At 43.7% G+C, this 17412-nt stretch overlaps 1 protein-coding gene across 3 annotated transcripts; it reads right to left on the bottom strand.

The window, feature by feature from the left end:
* Positions 1-11715: 11715 nt before the first annotated feature.
* Positions 11716-14283, bottom strand: LOC147451816 (putative methyltransferase At1g29790). 3 transcript variants are annotated; one of them, XM_086518831.1, is made up of 4 exons: positions 13884-14283; positions 13447-13821; positions 12706-13250; positions 11716-12568 (listed from the first exon to the last, which is right to left on the bottom strand). In XM_086518831.1, exons 2-4 carry the CDS (start codon positions 13792-13794, stop codon positions 11944-11946), a joined length of 1518 nt encoding a protein of 505 aa, XP_086374957.1. In that variant the 5' UTR covers positions 13795-13821; positions 13884-14283; the 3' UTR covers positions 11716-11943. The 3 variants fall into 3 exon arrangements, with proteins under 3 accessions (XP_086374957.1, XP_086374959.1, XP_086374960.1); XM_086518833.1 differs by lacking the exon at positions 13884-14283 and having other exon boundaries at positions 13447-13567; positions 13681-13818; XM_086518834.1 differs by lacking the exon at positions 13884-14283 and having other exon boundaries at positions 13447-13571; positions 13681-13810.
* Between the last annotated feature and the right edge of the window lie 3129 nt (positions 14284-17412).

Here is a 17412-nt window from a genome sequence, read left to right on the forward strand (position 1 = left end):
TTAGCATACACAATATACAGAGAGCTGTTATCTCTTCTCCTTAAAACCAGCAAAGGTATGCTAATTAGCATACCTTCAATTGGCATAGTGTACATTTTTGTTTGTGCTAACTTCCACTCAGTATAGTATGCTAATTAGCATACACAGTATACAGAAAGATACCATCCCTTCTCCTTGAAACCAACAAAACTATGTTAATTAGCATATTATTTATGCCAGCTAACTATGCTGATTAGCATACCCAAGAATGCCAACTAGCATAAGCAGTATGCTAATTAGCATACACATGATGCAGAAACTTGCCATCTCTTCTCCTTGAAACCAACAAAGATATGCTTATTAGCATAATGTTTATGCCAACTGGCATTAAACAATATGCTAATTAGCATACCTTCAATTAGTATACTGTGCATTTTTGTTTGTGCTAACTTTCACTCACAGCATAGTATGCTAATTAGAACACACAATGTACAGAAAGCTGTCATCTCTTCTCCTTAAAACTAGCAAAGGTTGTTAGGAAATAAGACGTAGCTAAATAGATAATTGAGTAGATTACTTAATGGAGAGAGACAGATTTACATACACGAGATTATAGAGTAGAGAGAGAGAGAGAGAGAGAGTACACACGATATACGTGGTTCACCCAATGTGGGCTATGTCCACGGGAAAGCAGCCACTCAATGGCTTTAGTACTTCAAAACAAGAAGTAGTTTACAAAGGGATTATACCCTTAATATAGCTCCCGCCTTGCTTCACTCTCACCACCTCACACTCACCTTGTTGCATCAACTTCACACTATGAAATGTGTGTATAAATGGCCTCCTTTTATAGGCCAAAAGGGTTGCCCTCTCTTATGAGAGACAGCCATGTGTAGCCGCCCTTGTGCGAATAAGTCCAAATCGGACCCTCCAATCCGCCCATGTGTGGCCGCCCTTGAGAAGACAAGTCCGCTTTTGAATTCGGCCACCGGCCACCGGCCATTGACTTCCGACCACCGGCCACCAGCCATTGACTTCCGACCACCGGCCATCGGCCATTGACTACCGGCCACCGGCCAACCGACCGGTTGTTTTCCGACCACTTTCCGGCCACCGTCCGGCCATAATATTCCGGCGAAAAAAAGTCTCGGGGGCCTCCGCCCCCGAGGCCTTTAAAGTTGCCCCTGATTCTTGTCCGTGAAAATTTTGGTTTCCGGTGAGTGATTTTCCTTCACGCACGATGGCTTCTCCTCATAATGGGGGCCTTACAAATGTGCGATTTTACCATAGAAAATTACAAGGGTAAATCAGGCTCCATACTTAACAATCTCCCACTTGGAGACTGATCTCCAAACCAAACCGGTGACTGCTTTCCATTCTGGCTTCTTATCCTTGAATGCCGATTGAAGATGAGCAAAAGCTCAACTTCTCCTTGTTGACCACCTTTGTAAACATGTCTGCAGGATTTTCACTTGTATGCACCTTTCCTAGCTTTAGTTGTCCCTCTTCCAAAAGAGTGCGTATGAAGTGATATCTCACCTCAATGTGCTTTGTCCTTAAATGAAAGGCTGAGTTCTTCGCAAGATGGATAGTGCTTTGGCTATCACTGTACAAGACACAATTGTCTTGTTTGAATCCAAGCTCTTCTAAGAATCTGTGAAGCCACAGAATTTCTTTGCTTGCCTCCGTCATTGCTACATACTCTGCTTCCGTGGTAGAAAGTGAAACCACTTTCTGCAGCTTTGAAGCCCAGCTTACTGCTGTGCCTCCAACCGTGAACACATAGCCAGTAGTGCTCCTTCGAGTATCTTTGTCACCTGCCATATCTGCATCAGCATACCCTTCTAGAAAAATATCAGTTCCTCCAAAATACAAAGCATTTGTTGTTGTCCCTTTTAGATACCTAAGTATCCACTTCACAGCTTGCCAATGCTCTTTACCTGGGTTGTCCATGAACCTACTCACAACTCCCACTGCATGTGCAATGTCTGGCCTTGTCCAGACCATAGCATACATTAGAGAACCTACCGCTGCAGCATATGGAACTTTAGACATATAGGCTATCTCCTCTTGTGTCTTTGGACACATATCCTTCGTTAGTTTAAAATGACCAGCCAAAGGTGTAGAAACTGGTTTTGCATTTTGCATTGCAAACCTTTCTAGTACCTTCTTGATGTAATCTTCTTGAGATAGCTTTATTGTCTTCTTCGTCCTGTCCCTTGATATTTTCATACCAAGTATCCTCTTTGCAGCACCTAAATCTTTCATTCAAAAAGATTTGGACAGCTCCTCTTTTAGGTCTTTGATGTCCTGCATGTTAGCACTTGCAATCAACATGTCATCAACATACAACATTAGGATGATGAATTTCCCATCTCCCAAATTCTCCGTGTAGACGCAGTGATCCGAGTTGCATCTTGTGAATCCATGATTCAACATCCATCTATCAAACTTCAAGTACCATTGTCTTGATGCTTGCTTTAAACCATACAAGCTCTTCTTTAATCTGCAAACCATTTTCTCCTTACCTTTTACTTCATACCCCTTTGGTTGAAGCATGTAGATTTCCTCCTCTAAGTCACTGTGAGGGAATGCCGTATTTACATCCATTTGCTCGAGATTTAGATCATGAGCAGCCACAAGGCTTAAGACAAGCCTAATTGAGTTCATTTTTACAACAGGAGAAAATATTTCATTGAAGTCAATACCTTTCTTTTGAGAAAAACCTTTTACCACAAGCCTAGATTTGTACCTTTTCTTCCCACCTTCTTCTTCCTTTAGCTTGTACACCCATTTGTTTTGAAGTGCCCGCTTACCTTTAGGCAACTCAACCAACTCCCATGTTTGGTTGCGATGTAGTGAGTCCATCTCCACTTGCATGCTCTTCGTCCATTCTTCTTTGGATTATTTGCATAGCTTCTTCATATGATTCCGGCTCTCCAGAATCTGAGATCAAGAGATGGTTGAAGGAAGGAACAAACCTTTCTGGAGGTCTACTTGCTCTTGTAGATCTTCGGGGAATAGGTTGAGGCTCCTCATTTGGTTGACGTTGTTGCACATTGTCACCGTTTGCAGTCCTTGAGTCTTCACCGTCCTCAAGCTCCATGTACTCATCACCTGTTTCTTTTGCTTGTTTTCTTTCCAAGTAATCTTTGTACATATTTTGTTCGTTAAAAATTACATCCCTACTCCTTAAGATTTTACCATTTCAGGATTCCATAGGCGATACCCAAAGTCACCTTCTCCATAGCCAATGAAGAAACACTTTTTGGACTTTGCATCTAACTTTGATCTTAGGCTTCTATCTATGTGCATGAAAGCCTCACACCCAAAAACTTTGAGAAATGCATAATTCACCGGTTTACCTGTCCATGCCTCTTCTGGAACTCCCCCATCCAATGCCGTTGAGGGTGACCGATTGATTAAGTACACAGACGTACTTACAGCTTCCGCCCAAAGCTCAAGCGGTAGGCCTGCATGTAGCCGCATGCTTCGTGCTCGTTCCATGATTGTCCTGTTCATCCTTTCCGAAATCCCATTTTGTTGAGGTGTCCTTGGGGTTGTCCTTTGCCTCCGAATGCCATTGCTAGCACAAAAGCTTTCAAAAGCTTGGCTGCAATATTCGCCTCCATTGTCGGATCTGAGGCATTTAACCTTGGTACCTGTTTCATTCTCCACAAAGGCTTTCCACCTTTGAAATATGGAAAATACATCGGATTTATTCTTCATGACATAAACCCATGTTTTTCTAGTCGCATCGTCTATGAATGTTACATAGTACAATGAGCCACCAAGTGATGGTGTACTTGCAGGAACCCAAACATCAGAATGAACCAACTCAAGTTTTTTATTTTTTCTTTCATTTCCTGATTTTTGAAATTTTACCCTCTTTTGTTTACCATAAACAAAATCTTCACAGAACTCTAAGTCCACTTCTTTCAAACCTGGTAGAAGCTTCTTTGTTTGAAGGATTTGCATTCCTTTGGCACTCATATGCCCAAGTCGGTAGTGCCACACCGCACTGTCAACTTCTGTAGTTGCTGCACAAGCTGAAGATTGCGTGCTAACAGTACACAAGTAAAGTGTACCGACTCTTTCACCCTTGGCAACCACCAAAGATCCCTTTGAGATCTTCCACCGTTTGTTTCCGAATGCAATGTTGTGACCTTCATCATCCAATTGTCCTGTAGAGATCAAATTTTTGCGAAGAGAAGGAACATGCCTAACATCTTTAAGCTTCCATTCATTTCCGTTATCAGTTTTGACAGAAACTGTACCTTTGCCGACAATCTCACAAGCTTCATCATCTCCCAAGTATACATACCCAAAATTACCTTTGGTGTAGTCTTGGAAATGTTGCTTGTGTGGTGTCGCATGGAATGAAGCCCCGAAATCTACTATCCAGGAATTAGACACATTGTCTAATGAGAGAATTAGAGCATCTTGCTCTACTTTACCTGCCACATTGGCCTCCGATGTTGGCTTGTTGTCTTGAGACTCTGTCTCCTTCTTCTTCTTGGACTAGCAATCCTTCTTGACGTGGCCCTTCTTGCCGCAGTTCCAACATTCAAGAACTGACTTTGTGCGTGACTTGCTCCGCCTTGAGCGATCACGACCCTTTTGGTTTTTGAACCTCTCCTTAAGCCTTCCTCTTGTTTCCAATGATAGTGCAGCACTTGATGATTCTCCTGTGCTTCTCCTTCGCATTTCCTCGCTTAGGAGAACACCCACAACATCATCAAACTTAAGAGTATTTGTGCCAGAGATAGAATTACTTACAGCCATCACAAGGCTGTCCCAACTATCCGGTAGAGATGATAGTATAAGGAGAGCTCGCACTTCGTCATCGAAATTGATTTTCACTGATCGAAGTTGACTTATGTTTGTGTTAAAGTCATTTAGGTGTTCTGCAACTGAACCATTCTCTGCCATCTTTAGATTGAACAAGCGCTTCATAAGAAATACCTTATTGGATGCCGATGGTTTCTCGTAGAAGTCATCAAGTGACTTCATCAAGTCCTCCGTGGTCTTCATCTCCGAAACATTGAAGGCCATCGTTGACGCCAAGCTTAACCGGATTGTTCCCAGTGCCTTTCGATCAAGGACAATCCATGCTTCATCTGCCATTGTTGCGGGCTTCTTCGCAAGACCGCCTAGTGGCAAATAGAGGTCCTTCTGGTAGAGATAGTCTTCAATCTGCATCTTCCAATGTTGGTAGTTTTTGCCGTTGAACTTCTCAATCTTGAGCTTCCCTTCCTCCGCCATAACTCCCACTCAATTCAAGGAATCCTTTCCTTGAGATAATTTAGCTACGAGCAAACCTTGCTCTGATACCAGTTGTTAGGAAATAAGACGTAGCTAAATAGATAATTGAGTAGATTACTTAATGGAGAGAGACAGATTTACATACACGAGATTATAGAGTAGAGAGAGAGAGAGAGAGAGAGAGAGAGAGAGAGTACACACGATATACGTGGTTCACCCAATGTGGGCTACGTCCACGGGAAAGCAGCCACTCAATGGCTTTAGTACTTCAAAACAAGAAGTAGTTTACAAAGGGATTATACCCTTAATGGAGCTCCCGCCTTGCTTCACTCTCACCACCTCACACTCACCTTGTTGCATCAACTTCACACTATGAAATGTGTGTAGAAATGGCCTCCTTTTATAGGCCAAAAGGGCTGCCCTCTCTTATGAGAGACAGCCATGTGTAGCTGCCCTTGTGCGAATAAGTCCAAATCAGACCCTCCAATCCGCCCATGTGTGGCCGCCCTTGAGAAGACAAGTCCGCTTTTGAATTCGGCCACCGGCCATTGACTTCCGACCACTGGCCACCGGCCATTGACTTCCGACCACCGGCCATCGGCCATTGACTACCGACCATCGGCCAACCGACCGGTTGTTTTCCGACCACTTTCCGGCCGCCGGCCGGCCATAATATTCCGGCGAAAAAAAGTCTCGGGGGCCTCCGCCCCCGAGGCCTTTAAAGTTGCCCCTGATTCTTGTCCGTGAAAATTTTGGTTTCCGGTGAGTGATTTTCCTTCACGCACGATGGCTTCTCCTCATAATGGGGGCCTTACAAATGTGCGATTTTACCACAGAAAATTACAAGGGTAAATCAGGCTCCATACTTAACAAAGGTATGCTAATTAGCATACTGTTTATGCCAATTGGCATAAACAATATGCTAATTAGAATACACAGTGAACTGAAAGCTGCCATCTCTTCTCCTTGAAACCAGCAAAGGTATGCTAATTAGCATACACAGTATACAGAAAGCTTCCATCTCTTCTCCCCTAAACCAGCAAGGGTATGCCAATTAGCATATTGTTTATGCCAGCTGGCATAAACAATATACTAATTAGCATTCCACTCACAACATAGTATACTAATCAGCATACACAATATACATAAACAATATACTGATTAGCATTCCACTCACAACATAGTATACTAATCAACATACACAATATACAAAAAGCTGCCATCTCTTCTCCTTGAAAACAAGCAAAGTTATACTAATTAGAATACTATTTATGCTAGCTAGCATATATAAGTTAATGCTAATCAGCATAAACAGTATGCTAATTAGCATTAGCATACACAATATACAAGAAGCTACCATCTCTTCTCCTTGAAAACCAGCAAAAGGTATGCTAATTAGCACATTGTTTATGCTAACTAGCATAAAAAGTATGCTAAGTAGCATACCATTTATGCTAACTAGCATACCCACATAACACAATTAACATACCTTCTTATAAATCATACTGTGCAAGCCACTGGCCTTCTTTGTACACATGTTTCCAAACCCTGATGCCTTTCTTATAAGCTGGGTGTGCCTTCTTTTACAGTTTCCATTTATATTTGTGGGCTACCTGCCCAAACCGTATGGAGTCCTGCTGTAAAAAGCGTAAATTGTAAGACACCAAAGGAGGTGGACTTTGAGCTTGTTTGATCCCCTCTCTAGAGTTCTACATTTCCTTGATGAGCTCAAATCCTCTTTTTGATAAAACTGCATTATCTCCGAGCAAGAAGTATATTGAAGATGCATTGATTACAACTTAAAAGCTGAAGGGCATGCTATTATAGATTGCTTCATAGCTTTCTGGGTTGATTGTGTACACCTGCCGTCTCCTTGGGATGTGCTCCATGGGTATTTTAATACATCGTACCAGATGTGAAAGCACGTGGAGAATGGGCTGCTTGTGGTCTAGCTTGAAGGTGTATGCATCCAATTGCTCATAATACAGACCTTGCACAACATATGAGCCTCTATCAATTGCATTACCCCACTCATCGAGGTACCCCTTCTCCACCTTCTCCTTTGCTGCAACACACTTGACCAGGTAGAAATCCACATCCTCGACGTTGATCAAAGCATCTGGATTTACAGCAAATGTGTCACCATCACATAGAGCGCTACTCAACACATCACGATCCTTCGTACGTGAAGTCATCGTAGGCGGCTGCTTCATCTATTGGCTCAGAATCTGACACAGCCTCATCAGGTAATGGCAGTAGAGTATGATAATACCAAGGCTGCACGTGAGCTTTATTGATGCAGCAATTCCATCTTCCGTGCATGCATGCATTACAGAAGCATGCCAAGGCTCTTGTTGCAAGGGCAGTTGAATCCCTAGGGTTGTGACCACGAAAAGCATGCAAAAAGCGAGTTTTTGCCACAGTGGCTCAATTCCACTTCACCTCCCTTTTCACTTTCCCCTCTTTAACCCAGAACACACGGGCACATTCCCTTTCTTTTGAAGGATAGTGTGAAGGTACTCCCTGCGAGACAGGTTGACTTGGCAATAAGCAACCACATTAGCTGCACACCGCAAAATAGCTTTATTAGGTCTTAGCTACTCATGGGTCAAGGTTTTTTGCACAACTGACACCATCATGCTCTCCCTTGTCGTGCCCTGATCCAAACAAGAACCAATTCATCCCCATCTCTATAAGTCCACCATATCTTGGAACGAAGTAAAAAGGAATGGCTCCCTTGAACTGCGAGGCCGCACCATCAGACCACACCCAATGTTGCATAGGAGTGACACCCTCTTGTTGTAACCAGTCACGGTGTAGCATGAAGCAGTGTTTCACGAACAACATGTCATGCACCTTGTCGTCTGATATGAAGAAGTGGATGGTTTTGACTACCTCCCCTACCCTGTGGTAGTACATTATGTGTACAAAAATGGTTACTTGACTAGAGGGCCAATGCATTGACTGAATCTCATTTTGTTCCTTGAAGGCATAATTCTCTGCAAAATCAACAACTGACACGATGACATTGTCCGAAAACCGAAGAAGGCAATCCTTGAATTGTTGTCCTTACCATCAAGCCACATAATTATGAGTGATAAAGAGCTCCAACTTGGTCTTGAAGAGTTGAAGAAACTCCCAGCACAACATTTCTTTGTGCAAGCAACATAATTTCAACCTATTCACTCCACATGTCAAACACTCTCCCATTAGGCATTCCCTTCTATGGAAAACTACATCTGCGGGCTTTGGACAGAGAACAGACTCCCACATATGTGTGACACCTTTGGACGTGTGATGTGAAGCCAAGCAACCATGTTCTCACTTGGGGCACAGAGACTACATATACAGTCACAACCTGGTCTATGTATCCCAAAAGCACAAGAGAGTATGTGGTTCAGTGTGTCCTTCAAAAAGGACATTTGCACATGGTATTTGCAACAACATGTGTATATCTATCCTTCAGCCGCCTACAAAAGAATGGCTTCAACATCTCAAACATTCTCATGCCAATCTTGCAATCTGGATGTTTTTCCTTGAATCTACGAAATAACTCAACCTGCAACATCCAAATGATGATTAGTATTCAGATTGCTAACTAGGACATCCAGCATTTTCATGAAAATAAATCATAGCGTTAAATAGCATCAACATCCTAATGTGCATGCAACAACGTATGTTAGCTAGCATAAAGAGTGTTAATTAGCATATATCTTGTGTTTACCATGTAACTCTGTATGCTAGGTAGAGCACAAGGCATGCTAACTAGCACATACCATATGCTAACTAGCATACTCATTAGGACACCCATCATGCTGTTGAGCATACTAGGTGTTAACTAGCAGAAATTATGTTAATTAGCATACATCTTGTGCTGACTAGCTAACTCTGTATGCTGGGTAGAACACAGGGCATGCTAACTAGCATACTCCATATGCTAACTGGCATACCCAGCCCAGCTGCTAGTTCTAACTAGCATAACCCTTGTCTTAAATAGCATACCCATCGTGTTAGTGAGCATACTAGGTGTTAACTAGCATAAGTGGTGTTAACTTGCATACTTTTTGTGTTGACAGTGTACTTATCATGCAATTGAGTATACTAGGTATGTAACTAGCATACTAGGTATGTTAATTAGCATACATATTGTGTTAACCAACTAGCCATGTATGCTATTTAGAACCCAAGGCATGCTAACTAGCACTGTCCATATGCTAACTATCATACTCACTATGCTAACTAGTATACGCATTAGGACACATGTCATGCTATTGAGCATACTAGGTGCTAACTATCATTTATATAGCATACATCTTGTGCTGACTAGCTAACTCTGTATGCTAGGTAGAACACAAGGCATGCTAACTAGCATACTCCATATGCTAACCAACATACCCAGCCCAACTGCCACGGAAAGGGATCTCCACAACCTAATCCACCTCACACTAGGTAACCCAGTCCCCAGTGCTCGGCTTCAAAAAACCTCACGCAACGACTATTGATTAGCCACAGTCTCACAAAGGGCTCTTTTAGATCGAGTCTCAGAAACGCCCGAGTAACTGCCAAAATATCAACCCAAAGATGGCTCCACAATGTCGTACAGTGGCAATACATGCAACTCAACGTACATGTAATAGTAGTCATTGCTAGTGTAGTAGGATTTGCGCACAAACAGGTACCAAAAAAAGTGCAAGCAAGTCTCGGTTGATACCTCTCCTTACAGGGAGTGAAAAGCCACTCTCAACAGAGCACAAGCACTCGCAAGCGGCTAGCACGCATGAAACAACACACAAAGCTCCCACTAGAGCAAGAATCTGTCAATCATAGCCAACTAGGCTATGCATGTAACCGCAGATGCCATACATGTGTCAAAACGAGTATGGCAATAACAAGCTCTCTGAAAACTACAGAGAAAATTATGAAACACCTGTAGCAAGTAAACACATGTGGATCCATCTCCACGTGTACCTATGAGCCGACATGGCTATGGCGAAACTCAACGAAAATCAATCTCTGAACCACATAGGGCATGCATCACTACACACTCTTGTGTGTGTCAAAACGTCGCTCGTCAAAGATGCTAATGCTAATGCCAAAAATGCCAAAAGAGAGTCGATGCCGCGAAAGTTGATGCTGAAAGAATTGAAAGTTGAAAATTGGTGTGTGTGTGTGTTGCGTAGATCCTCACTCTGCACACCCACTTTATGCACGATGTCGAGAGAGGCCGATCAAGAGGTTCCCTCGCTCTTTTCTCGCTTCTCCTTCCTTGCCAAAAGTGTTTGTGTGTGTGTGTGTGTGTGTGTGTGTGTGTGTGTGTGTGTGTGTGTATCGATGCACACACACCCTTTGCTACTTGTACACACCCGAGAGCTCACGCTCTCTCTCACTATCTCCTTGCTCTCTCTCTCTATAGTGCTGCTCAGATTTGCACAGGAGATAGAGATACTATAAAAGTATACTAGAAGCTTTGTGTCTACAAACTTTGCACATTTGAGCTCCATTGAACTCACCTGTACTTTTTTGCACACCAAAGGCCAAAATCTTAGCTCGTCTCAAAGTTCATGCGTGCATCAGGGAGCGAATCAGGAAACCACTGTAGCTCTAATACCACTTGATGGGTGCATGGTGCGAAGCATGCACGTGTGCGAGTGCCATGCAGTGTAGCCGTAGAAAAGATATGGTGGAGCTCTAGATGAGAAGAATAACTCACCACTCCTTATTCTTCGTTATATCCAAAGAATAGGCTAAGCGACAATTAGTGATGGACGGCCGACGAGTTGGCCTGAACCCTAACACTTGGCTTTGATGGTTGGTGATCAATTAGAAATTGCATCTTAAAAAGCTAATGTCTCCATAGCTTGCGAGCATGATTGATGGCTAAAAGTTCCAGATCATGAGTTGGATAATTTAGCTAATGGATTCTTAGCTTTTGAGAGATAAAGGCAATTGGTCGACTTTCTTGCATAGGGAATCCTCCTCAACAAGGCTGCTTGCATCAGTTACCACCTCAAACTCTTGTGTGAAATCGGAAAGTTTGAATATGGAGCTAATGTGAGGTATTGTTTCAATTGAAGGAAACAATCTTCTTGCCACGTAGCTTGGAGGCATGTCACAAAATGCACGACATGGACAAACAAATTCATGATGGATTTAAGAGTTAGACGCTATTAAAAAACAATTTTGTGCTTGGTGGAGCTTTGTTGATATGAGCTTCAAGTGGGGAATCTCTAAATGCAATCACCGTTGTGTGCATATGAAAGACAAGTGGCAATATGCAAGATCTTGACATGGGCAAACAAACACAGATGAAACTATTGTGTTGGTCGTTATATAACTTCTCTGCTACGATAGCATTGTTGTTAGAGGCGGCGTGAGTCCCACTCGTTTTGAATCAAAATGAGAGAGTGTTAACATACCAACAAGGGAGTCTAATTAATCAACAAGGGAGTTTAAGTAATCAACAAAAGCAAAGAAAAAGACTTTCCTTCTACTCAACCCAACAAAAGAATTGGTCGTATGTTACATTGCAGACGGAACAATGTGGAATGGCCATATTCTTTCTAGCTCTTATCTCTTTCGGGTTTTGCAAGCAGTACGTCCCAATTTGATAGACTCCAAAATTAAGTAAATTAAGACGATGTTTGCTGCATCAGTTTGAGGAGATAATATATGAACAAGCGCATGCGCATCGCTCAATTTTCAAAACGGTCGTGCTGGCTTTTCTAAGAGAGCAGAAAAATAGAGTTGACCTTTGATAGATGTATCGAATTTGGGAGTGATGACCCACTTGCGCTTCTTGTAGCTGAGCTGTCGGAAGATGTATAGGTAATCATCCAGGTCCGTCTTGTGGCAGAAGAATTTGTCAATCCAAAGCAAACCACCGGGGCGAAGAACGCGGTCCCAATCGAAGACAATGAAATCCAAGAACTGCAAGTCAATCCAACCATCCAGTAGAAGGTTGGTGTGAATGAGGTCCAGCGTGTTGTCGAAGAAGGGCAAACGCTGGTTCAGGGAGATGTAGAGCGGAATAAGGCCCCTCAGCGCGATCACCTCATTGAAGGGCGCACCTAGGTTCAGCGTACATGTCACCACGCTCACGTTGTACTCGCGCATGCGTGCCGCGAAGCTCCCCACCGACACACTCCAGTCCAGCCCGATCCGGATCTCTCCCACAGCCTTCTCCCGCAGCACGTCCTCGATCAAAAATTCCGACGCCGATATTGCCCTGCTCTTGCTCATCATCCACCGAGACCCCTCCAGCTTGAAGCAGTTGCCGCATTTGGAAAATCCCCTCCGCGTCCCATTTTGTAAGCATTGGAAGTTCCTGCAGAAGCGGCGCTAGCTTAATTAATTACTAATTACGGCGGCCAGCTGTGAGACTCGACGACGACGTACTGCCGCTGCAGTACGTCTTTCCGACATTCAAGCCAACAAATTAAAAGTGGATTAGTACTACCTTACCTGCATGTATAGCGTGCCCATCTCACGTTGCGGTTGTCAGGAAGCACCCACAAGGCCTGGTCGACCGGGAGAGGCCTTTGATAGTACGGGGGCGCACGTGCCAAGCATCTCCTACGTGGCAAAGGATCACAACCATGCACCATCAGGCGTTGAGCTAGCGGCCAATCGTCTTTGCACAAGTCGCCAACGTCGTAATCCATGTACTCCTCCAGCTCGGCCTTCATTGCCACGCAAGCATGGCCGATGGCTCCCACTGTCACATTTGCCCCCATGAAATTTTTCCTGCCACTGCGATTCTCCTTAAGTCTCAAATATTTTCTGATCTCCTCTGTCATGAAGAAATTCACCAGTGCGCCCTTCTCTTTCTCCTGCTTCTGCTCTAATTGTCGATCTGCCAGCACATCGTCATCATCATCATCTCCCTCGGAACTCTTCTCCCGCATAGCGCCTCCTAGTCTCTCATGATCTTCCGCCTCAGCTATAACTTGTAGACCGCCCGCAGTACCCCTCGCGCTTACCTTCCAGCTTAGCATATGCTTTCTCACCTGCCAAATCAGATTTCATCTGCAGGTTAGCATCCAAAAGGAATCAGATCTCTGCACGAACACACACCTAATTTTCCTCTCTCTCTCTCTCTCTCTCTCTGTGTGTGTGTGTGTGTCTCTCTCTCTCTCTCTCTCTCTCTCTCTCTCTCTCTCTCTCTCTCTCTCTCTCTCTCTCTCTCTCTCTGTGTGTGTGTACCTGGTCCATCCACAGGAGCAGCTCTGACAAGAGGAGCGCTTCATCCTCAATCGCAGGGATGGAGGTGGAGGAAGCTGACTGCATGATCTTGGCTCTCAATCTCGGCCGCAACTCATTCAGTCTGCCTAGCAGGAACGCCAGCTCAGCATTGGTTGTAGATACGTCAGCACATACTGTCCCCTGGCTGGAGAAGATGCCAGAGTAGTAGAGGCGAGCCAGACTATTGGCACTTACCAATGCTACGATGAGAACCAGCGCCACCTGAGCGCTATACATCGTTTTACTTCTCATTGTTGCGGCAGCGGGCATCATATAATTATGTGCTGTAGCAATTAATCCCACCGCCATTTCCCGATCCTACCTAGATCATATCACCTGGAACAATATTATATGATTAGCAGACTCATGAGCGCAGTCTAACTAGTGTTGGCACTCACCTGCACTGCGACAACAGCATGACAATATGCACAAGAAGGAAATATTTGCAAGGTGAACGGGGCCTTGCATTGCCCCTCGACCTCCTGACTGATGAGGATCGAGCGACGAGTACTCAGACAGTCTTTGAACGTGCACGCTGGTCAGTACTATCTTTTTCCAGGTGCGACCGTGCGAGGCCTTGTAAGGCGCGATAGGTTGACTTACAAGGTAACATCATGCGTTAATTATATGTTGTCTTCAATCGGTTCAGCTTCGAGCCGAGTCCCACTATAGAATGAGTAAAAAGTGACTAGTCACACTTGATTACTACTACTACTACTACACTTGATTACTACTACTACTACTACTACTACTACTACTACTACTAGCTCCTACATATATTATATTCATTTCTGCTCAGATTCCCTTGCGGATCTCAAGGCTCAGCCTTTGGAGCACCTCACCCTTTATAAAAGTGCCAAGAGTGGATTTGATCTCAAGGCTTCAGCTTGCGGAGACCTCTAATGTTCGGCCTAGCCACAAGCACCTGCAGCTCGTCGTGCTAGCGTCGATGATTAGTAAAATACACAACAAAAAGAAACTCTGCGCCTGTTTCTTCCCGCTTCAGCTTCCTGTCCCCCCCCCCCCCCCCCCCCCCCCCCCCCCCCCCCCCCGCCCCCACGTCGCCTGTCTCTTCGATGCGTACATGGCCCACCTGCTCCATTCCTCTCGTCCGCCTCCTCTGTGGTCGGTGATGTCTTGTTGTTTTTGCCTCTGTGCTAGGCTGCCGCATCAAGTTAGATTCGCATTATTTCTGCATTTTATATGATTGGGCACCCCATACTAGTAGGCTAAAATTAGCCGGCCTCTCCTAGACACCCTTTAAAGGGCTGTGGTGGTTTGAAGGGTGTCACTCGAACATACTTACTACTGCCTACATCCTGTCATAAGGGCATATCACAAGTGTGGGGGGTGGTTGAAGCACTCCCCAATGAAAAGGCAGCTATATTCGCCAATCGATGAGCACTATTGGACAATGGTGTATGCAGCATGGCTGTGTTGTTTGAGGGTCCTTCATAGTGCTTTTTGGAGGGTGTATGGAGGAGCCCTCTAAGCTATCTTTACTTGGTGCGCCCAAGGCCCTCTTTGCAATATCTGAATGCAGAAGCCACCACGTGGCATTACATTTATTTTAAATAAAAAATAAAAAACATTGCGCTGCCGTGAGAAGCTCTACGCTACCAACTGAAAAAAGCTCTTCCTTGCTACTTTGCTCAATTGCGCTCGGTTCCCCAGAAGCAGTTCGAAGTTCTCCGTTGCTGCTTTGCTCAATTGCGCTTAGAAGCAGTTCGCAGGTTCCCTAGAAGCCATAGAGAACTTGTTACTTGTAAACGTCAAAGTGGACATGAGGACAAAAAAGCTTAGCAAGATCAATCACACCAAAGCTTATGATGGTAAGTAATTGGCGTTGGTTATCCCCAAGTAATTAAGCCAACGGCTTCAATGCTAGCTGCTTGCGCTTTTAGGAGAGTGTGTGAGGGAATTAGTGGTAGACAACTCAATGTCAAGGGGAAGGCATTGGGGAATATTGCCACTAGTGAAAGTCATGGTTTGATTTGCCGTTGGCTTCATTCGCACTCCTCGTCCAACTCTGTTGATAGCCTATCTGAAAATTTGATGAGACAAGCATTTCGGAACGATTTGTAGACAAACAGAAACATCTCTCATGACCAATTCAATGCAGAATAGGGTGTCTGCGAGGGTTGGTTAATGTGTAGCTCCAAGGAGATTGCAGTTGAAGTTAAGTAGTAAATCATGCAGGTGCCACTACAAGAGGTCACTTAAATACCGACGCCACATTACCGACGTCACTGGCGGGCGTCGGTATATGTGTAGGTATGCATGAAGGGAGCTAAAGTTTAAAAAATTTTAATTTTCAAATTTTCGACGCCTGTTCTGATGCCTATTCCGACGCAACGTGCATGCATTTTTCGACGCTCGCTCCAACACGTTTTTCGATGCCTATACCGATTTGTGTACTGATGGTACCTGCAAAAAACAAAGCTCTGCGCATTTCTCTTCTTCTTGCGCCTTTTTTCAAGCTCTCTCCTTCCTCACCTCTAACAGATCTGGTGTGAAACAAGCTGGACCGGAAGTGCTAATTTTGCTTGTGGGTGAGATTGTTTTCATGTTTACTTGTAGATTTAAGGTTTAGGGTTTAACTTTGTGTTTGAGTGTGCGGTTTTGTAGGTTTCAGGACATTTACAACTTATTTTATTGCTCCAATAGGACGAATGTGAGTGCTCAAACCTCTAAATGCACATTAAATTTATTTAAATTAATTTGTATATCAATAAAAGAAAATTTCACACTTTAAACTTTTAATGCTTTAAAAGATATTATGGTTTGTGATTTGAAACTTCATTTTGAATTATGATAAATTTTTGTTTTGGTTTATGAAAAAATATTGTTTTGAAGAAATTTCATTTATGTTTTAGGTTATGTTAAGATATGTTATCTTATATGTTAAGTTAGGTTAAGTTAAGATACGTTAGGTTATGTTAAGTTAAGCTACGTTAGGTTAGGTTAGGTTATGTTAGGTTAGGTTATAGGTTAGGTTAGGTTATGTTAGGTTAGGTTAAGCTACGTTATGTTAGGTTAGGTTAAGTTAAGCTACGTTAGGTTAAGCTACATTAGGTTAGGTTAGGTTAGGTAAAGCTACGTTCGGCAATATGGCAAGCCATAGAGCTTACCCACAACGCATATTAAAAACAACACAATGACGATTCGTTCGTCAATACGGCAAGTCATAAAGCTTACCCACAACGCATATGCATTGTGGGCAAGCTCTATGCCTTTCCGTATTTCCAACGGCTTGCCATTGTGTTGTTTATATGTCCGCGAGCGGTTTTCAAGTCCTAATATGGCTAAGCGTCCCTGAAAATAACACAATGGAGATCCGTTTGGTAATACGGCAAGCCATAGAGCTTGCCCACAATGCATATGCGTTGTGGGCAAGCTCTATGGCTTGACGTATTGCCAAATGGCTCGCCATTGTGTTTTCTATATGTCTGCAAGCGCTTTTCAAATCCCAAAATAGCTAAGCGGCCCTAAAAACAACACAATGGCAAGCCTTTTGCCAATATGACAAGCTGTAGATCTTGCTTACAATGCAAATGCATTTTGGGTAAGCTTTATGGCTTGCCGTATTGCCAAATGGCTCTCCATTGTGTTGTCTATATGTTTGCGAGTGATTTTCAAGTGCTAAAATTGCCTCGTGTCCCTAAAAACAACACAATGGTGTTCCGTTTGACAATACGGCAAGCCATAAAGCTTGCCCACAAGGCATATGCATTGAGGGCAAGCTCTATGGCTTTCCGTATTGCCAACAACTTGTCATTGTGTTGTTTTTATGTCCACAAACGGTTTTCAAGCCCTAAAATAGCTAAGCAACCCTAAAAACAAGACAATGGAAAGTTGTTTGACAACATGACAAGCCATGGAGTTTTTCCACAATGCATATGCATTGTGTGCAAGCTCTATGGTTTG

Source organism: Adiantum capillus-veneris, chromosome 8, assembly GCF_014529385.1.
Source record: "Adiantum capillus-veneris isolate H3 chromosome 8, ASM1452938v2, whole genome shotgun sequence".
Lineage (NCBI taxonomy): Eukaryota > Viridiplantae > Streptophyta > Polypodiopsida > Polypodiales > Pteridaceae > Adiantum > Adiantum capillus-veneris.

Bases quoted from the DNA above. Each gene is read 5' to 3' on its own strand.
- LOC147451816 (XM_086518831.1), bottom strand. From the start codon at position 13,794: ATGGCGGTGGGATTAATTGCTACAGCACATAATTATATGATGCCCGCT. The intron at 13,251-13,446 runs GTACACACACAC...CTGATTTGGCAG, and splicing joins TGCTCCTGTGGATGGACCAG to GTGAGAAAGCATATGCTAAG. The intron at 12,569-12,705 runs GTAAGGTAGTAC...CCGCTTCTGCAG, and splicing joins TGGGCACGCTATACATGCAG to GAACTTCCAATGCTTACAAA.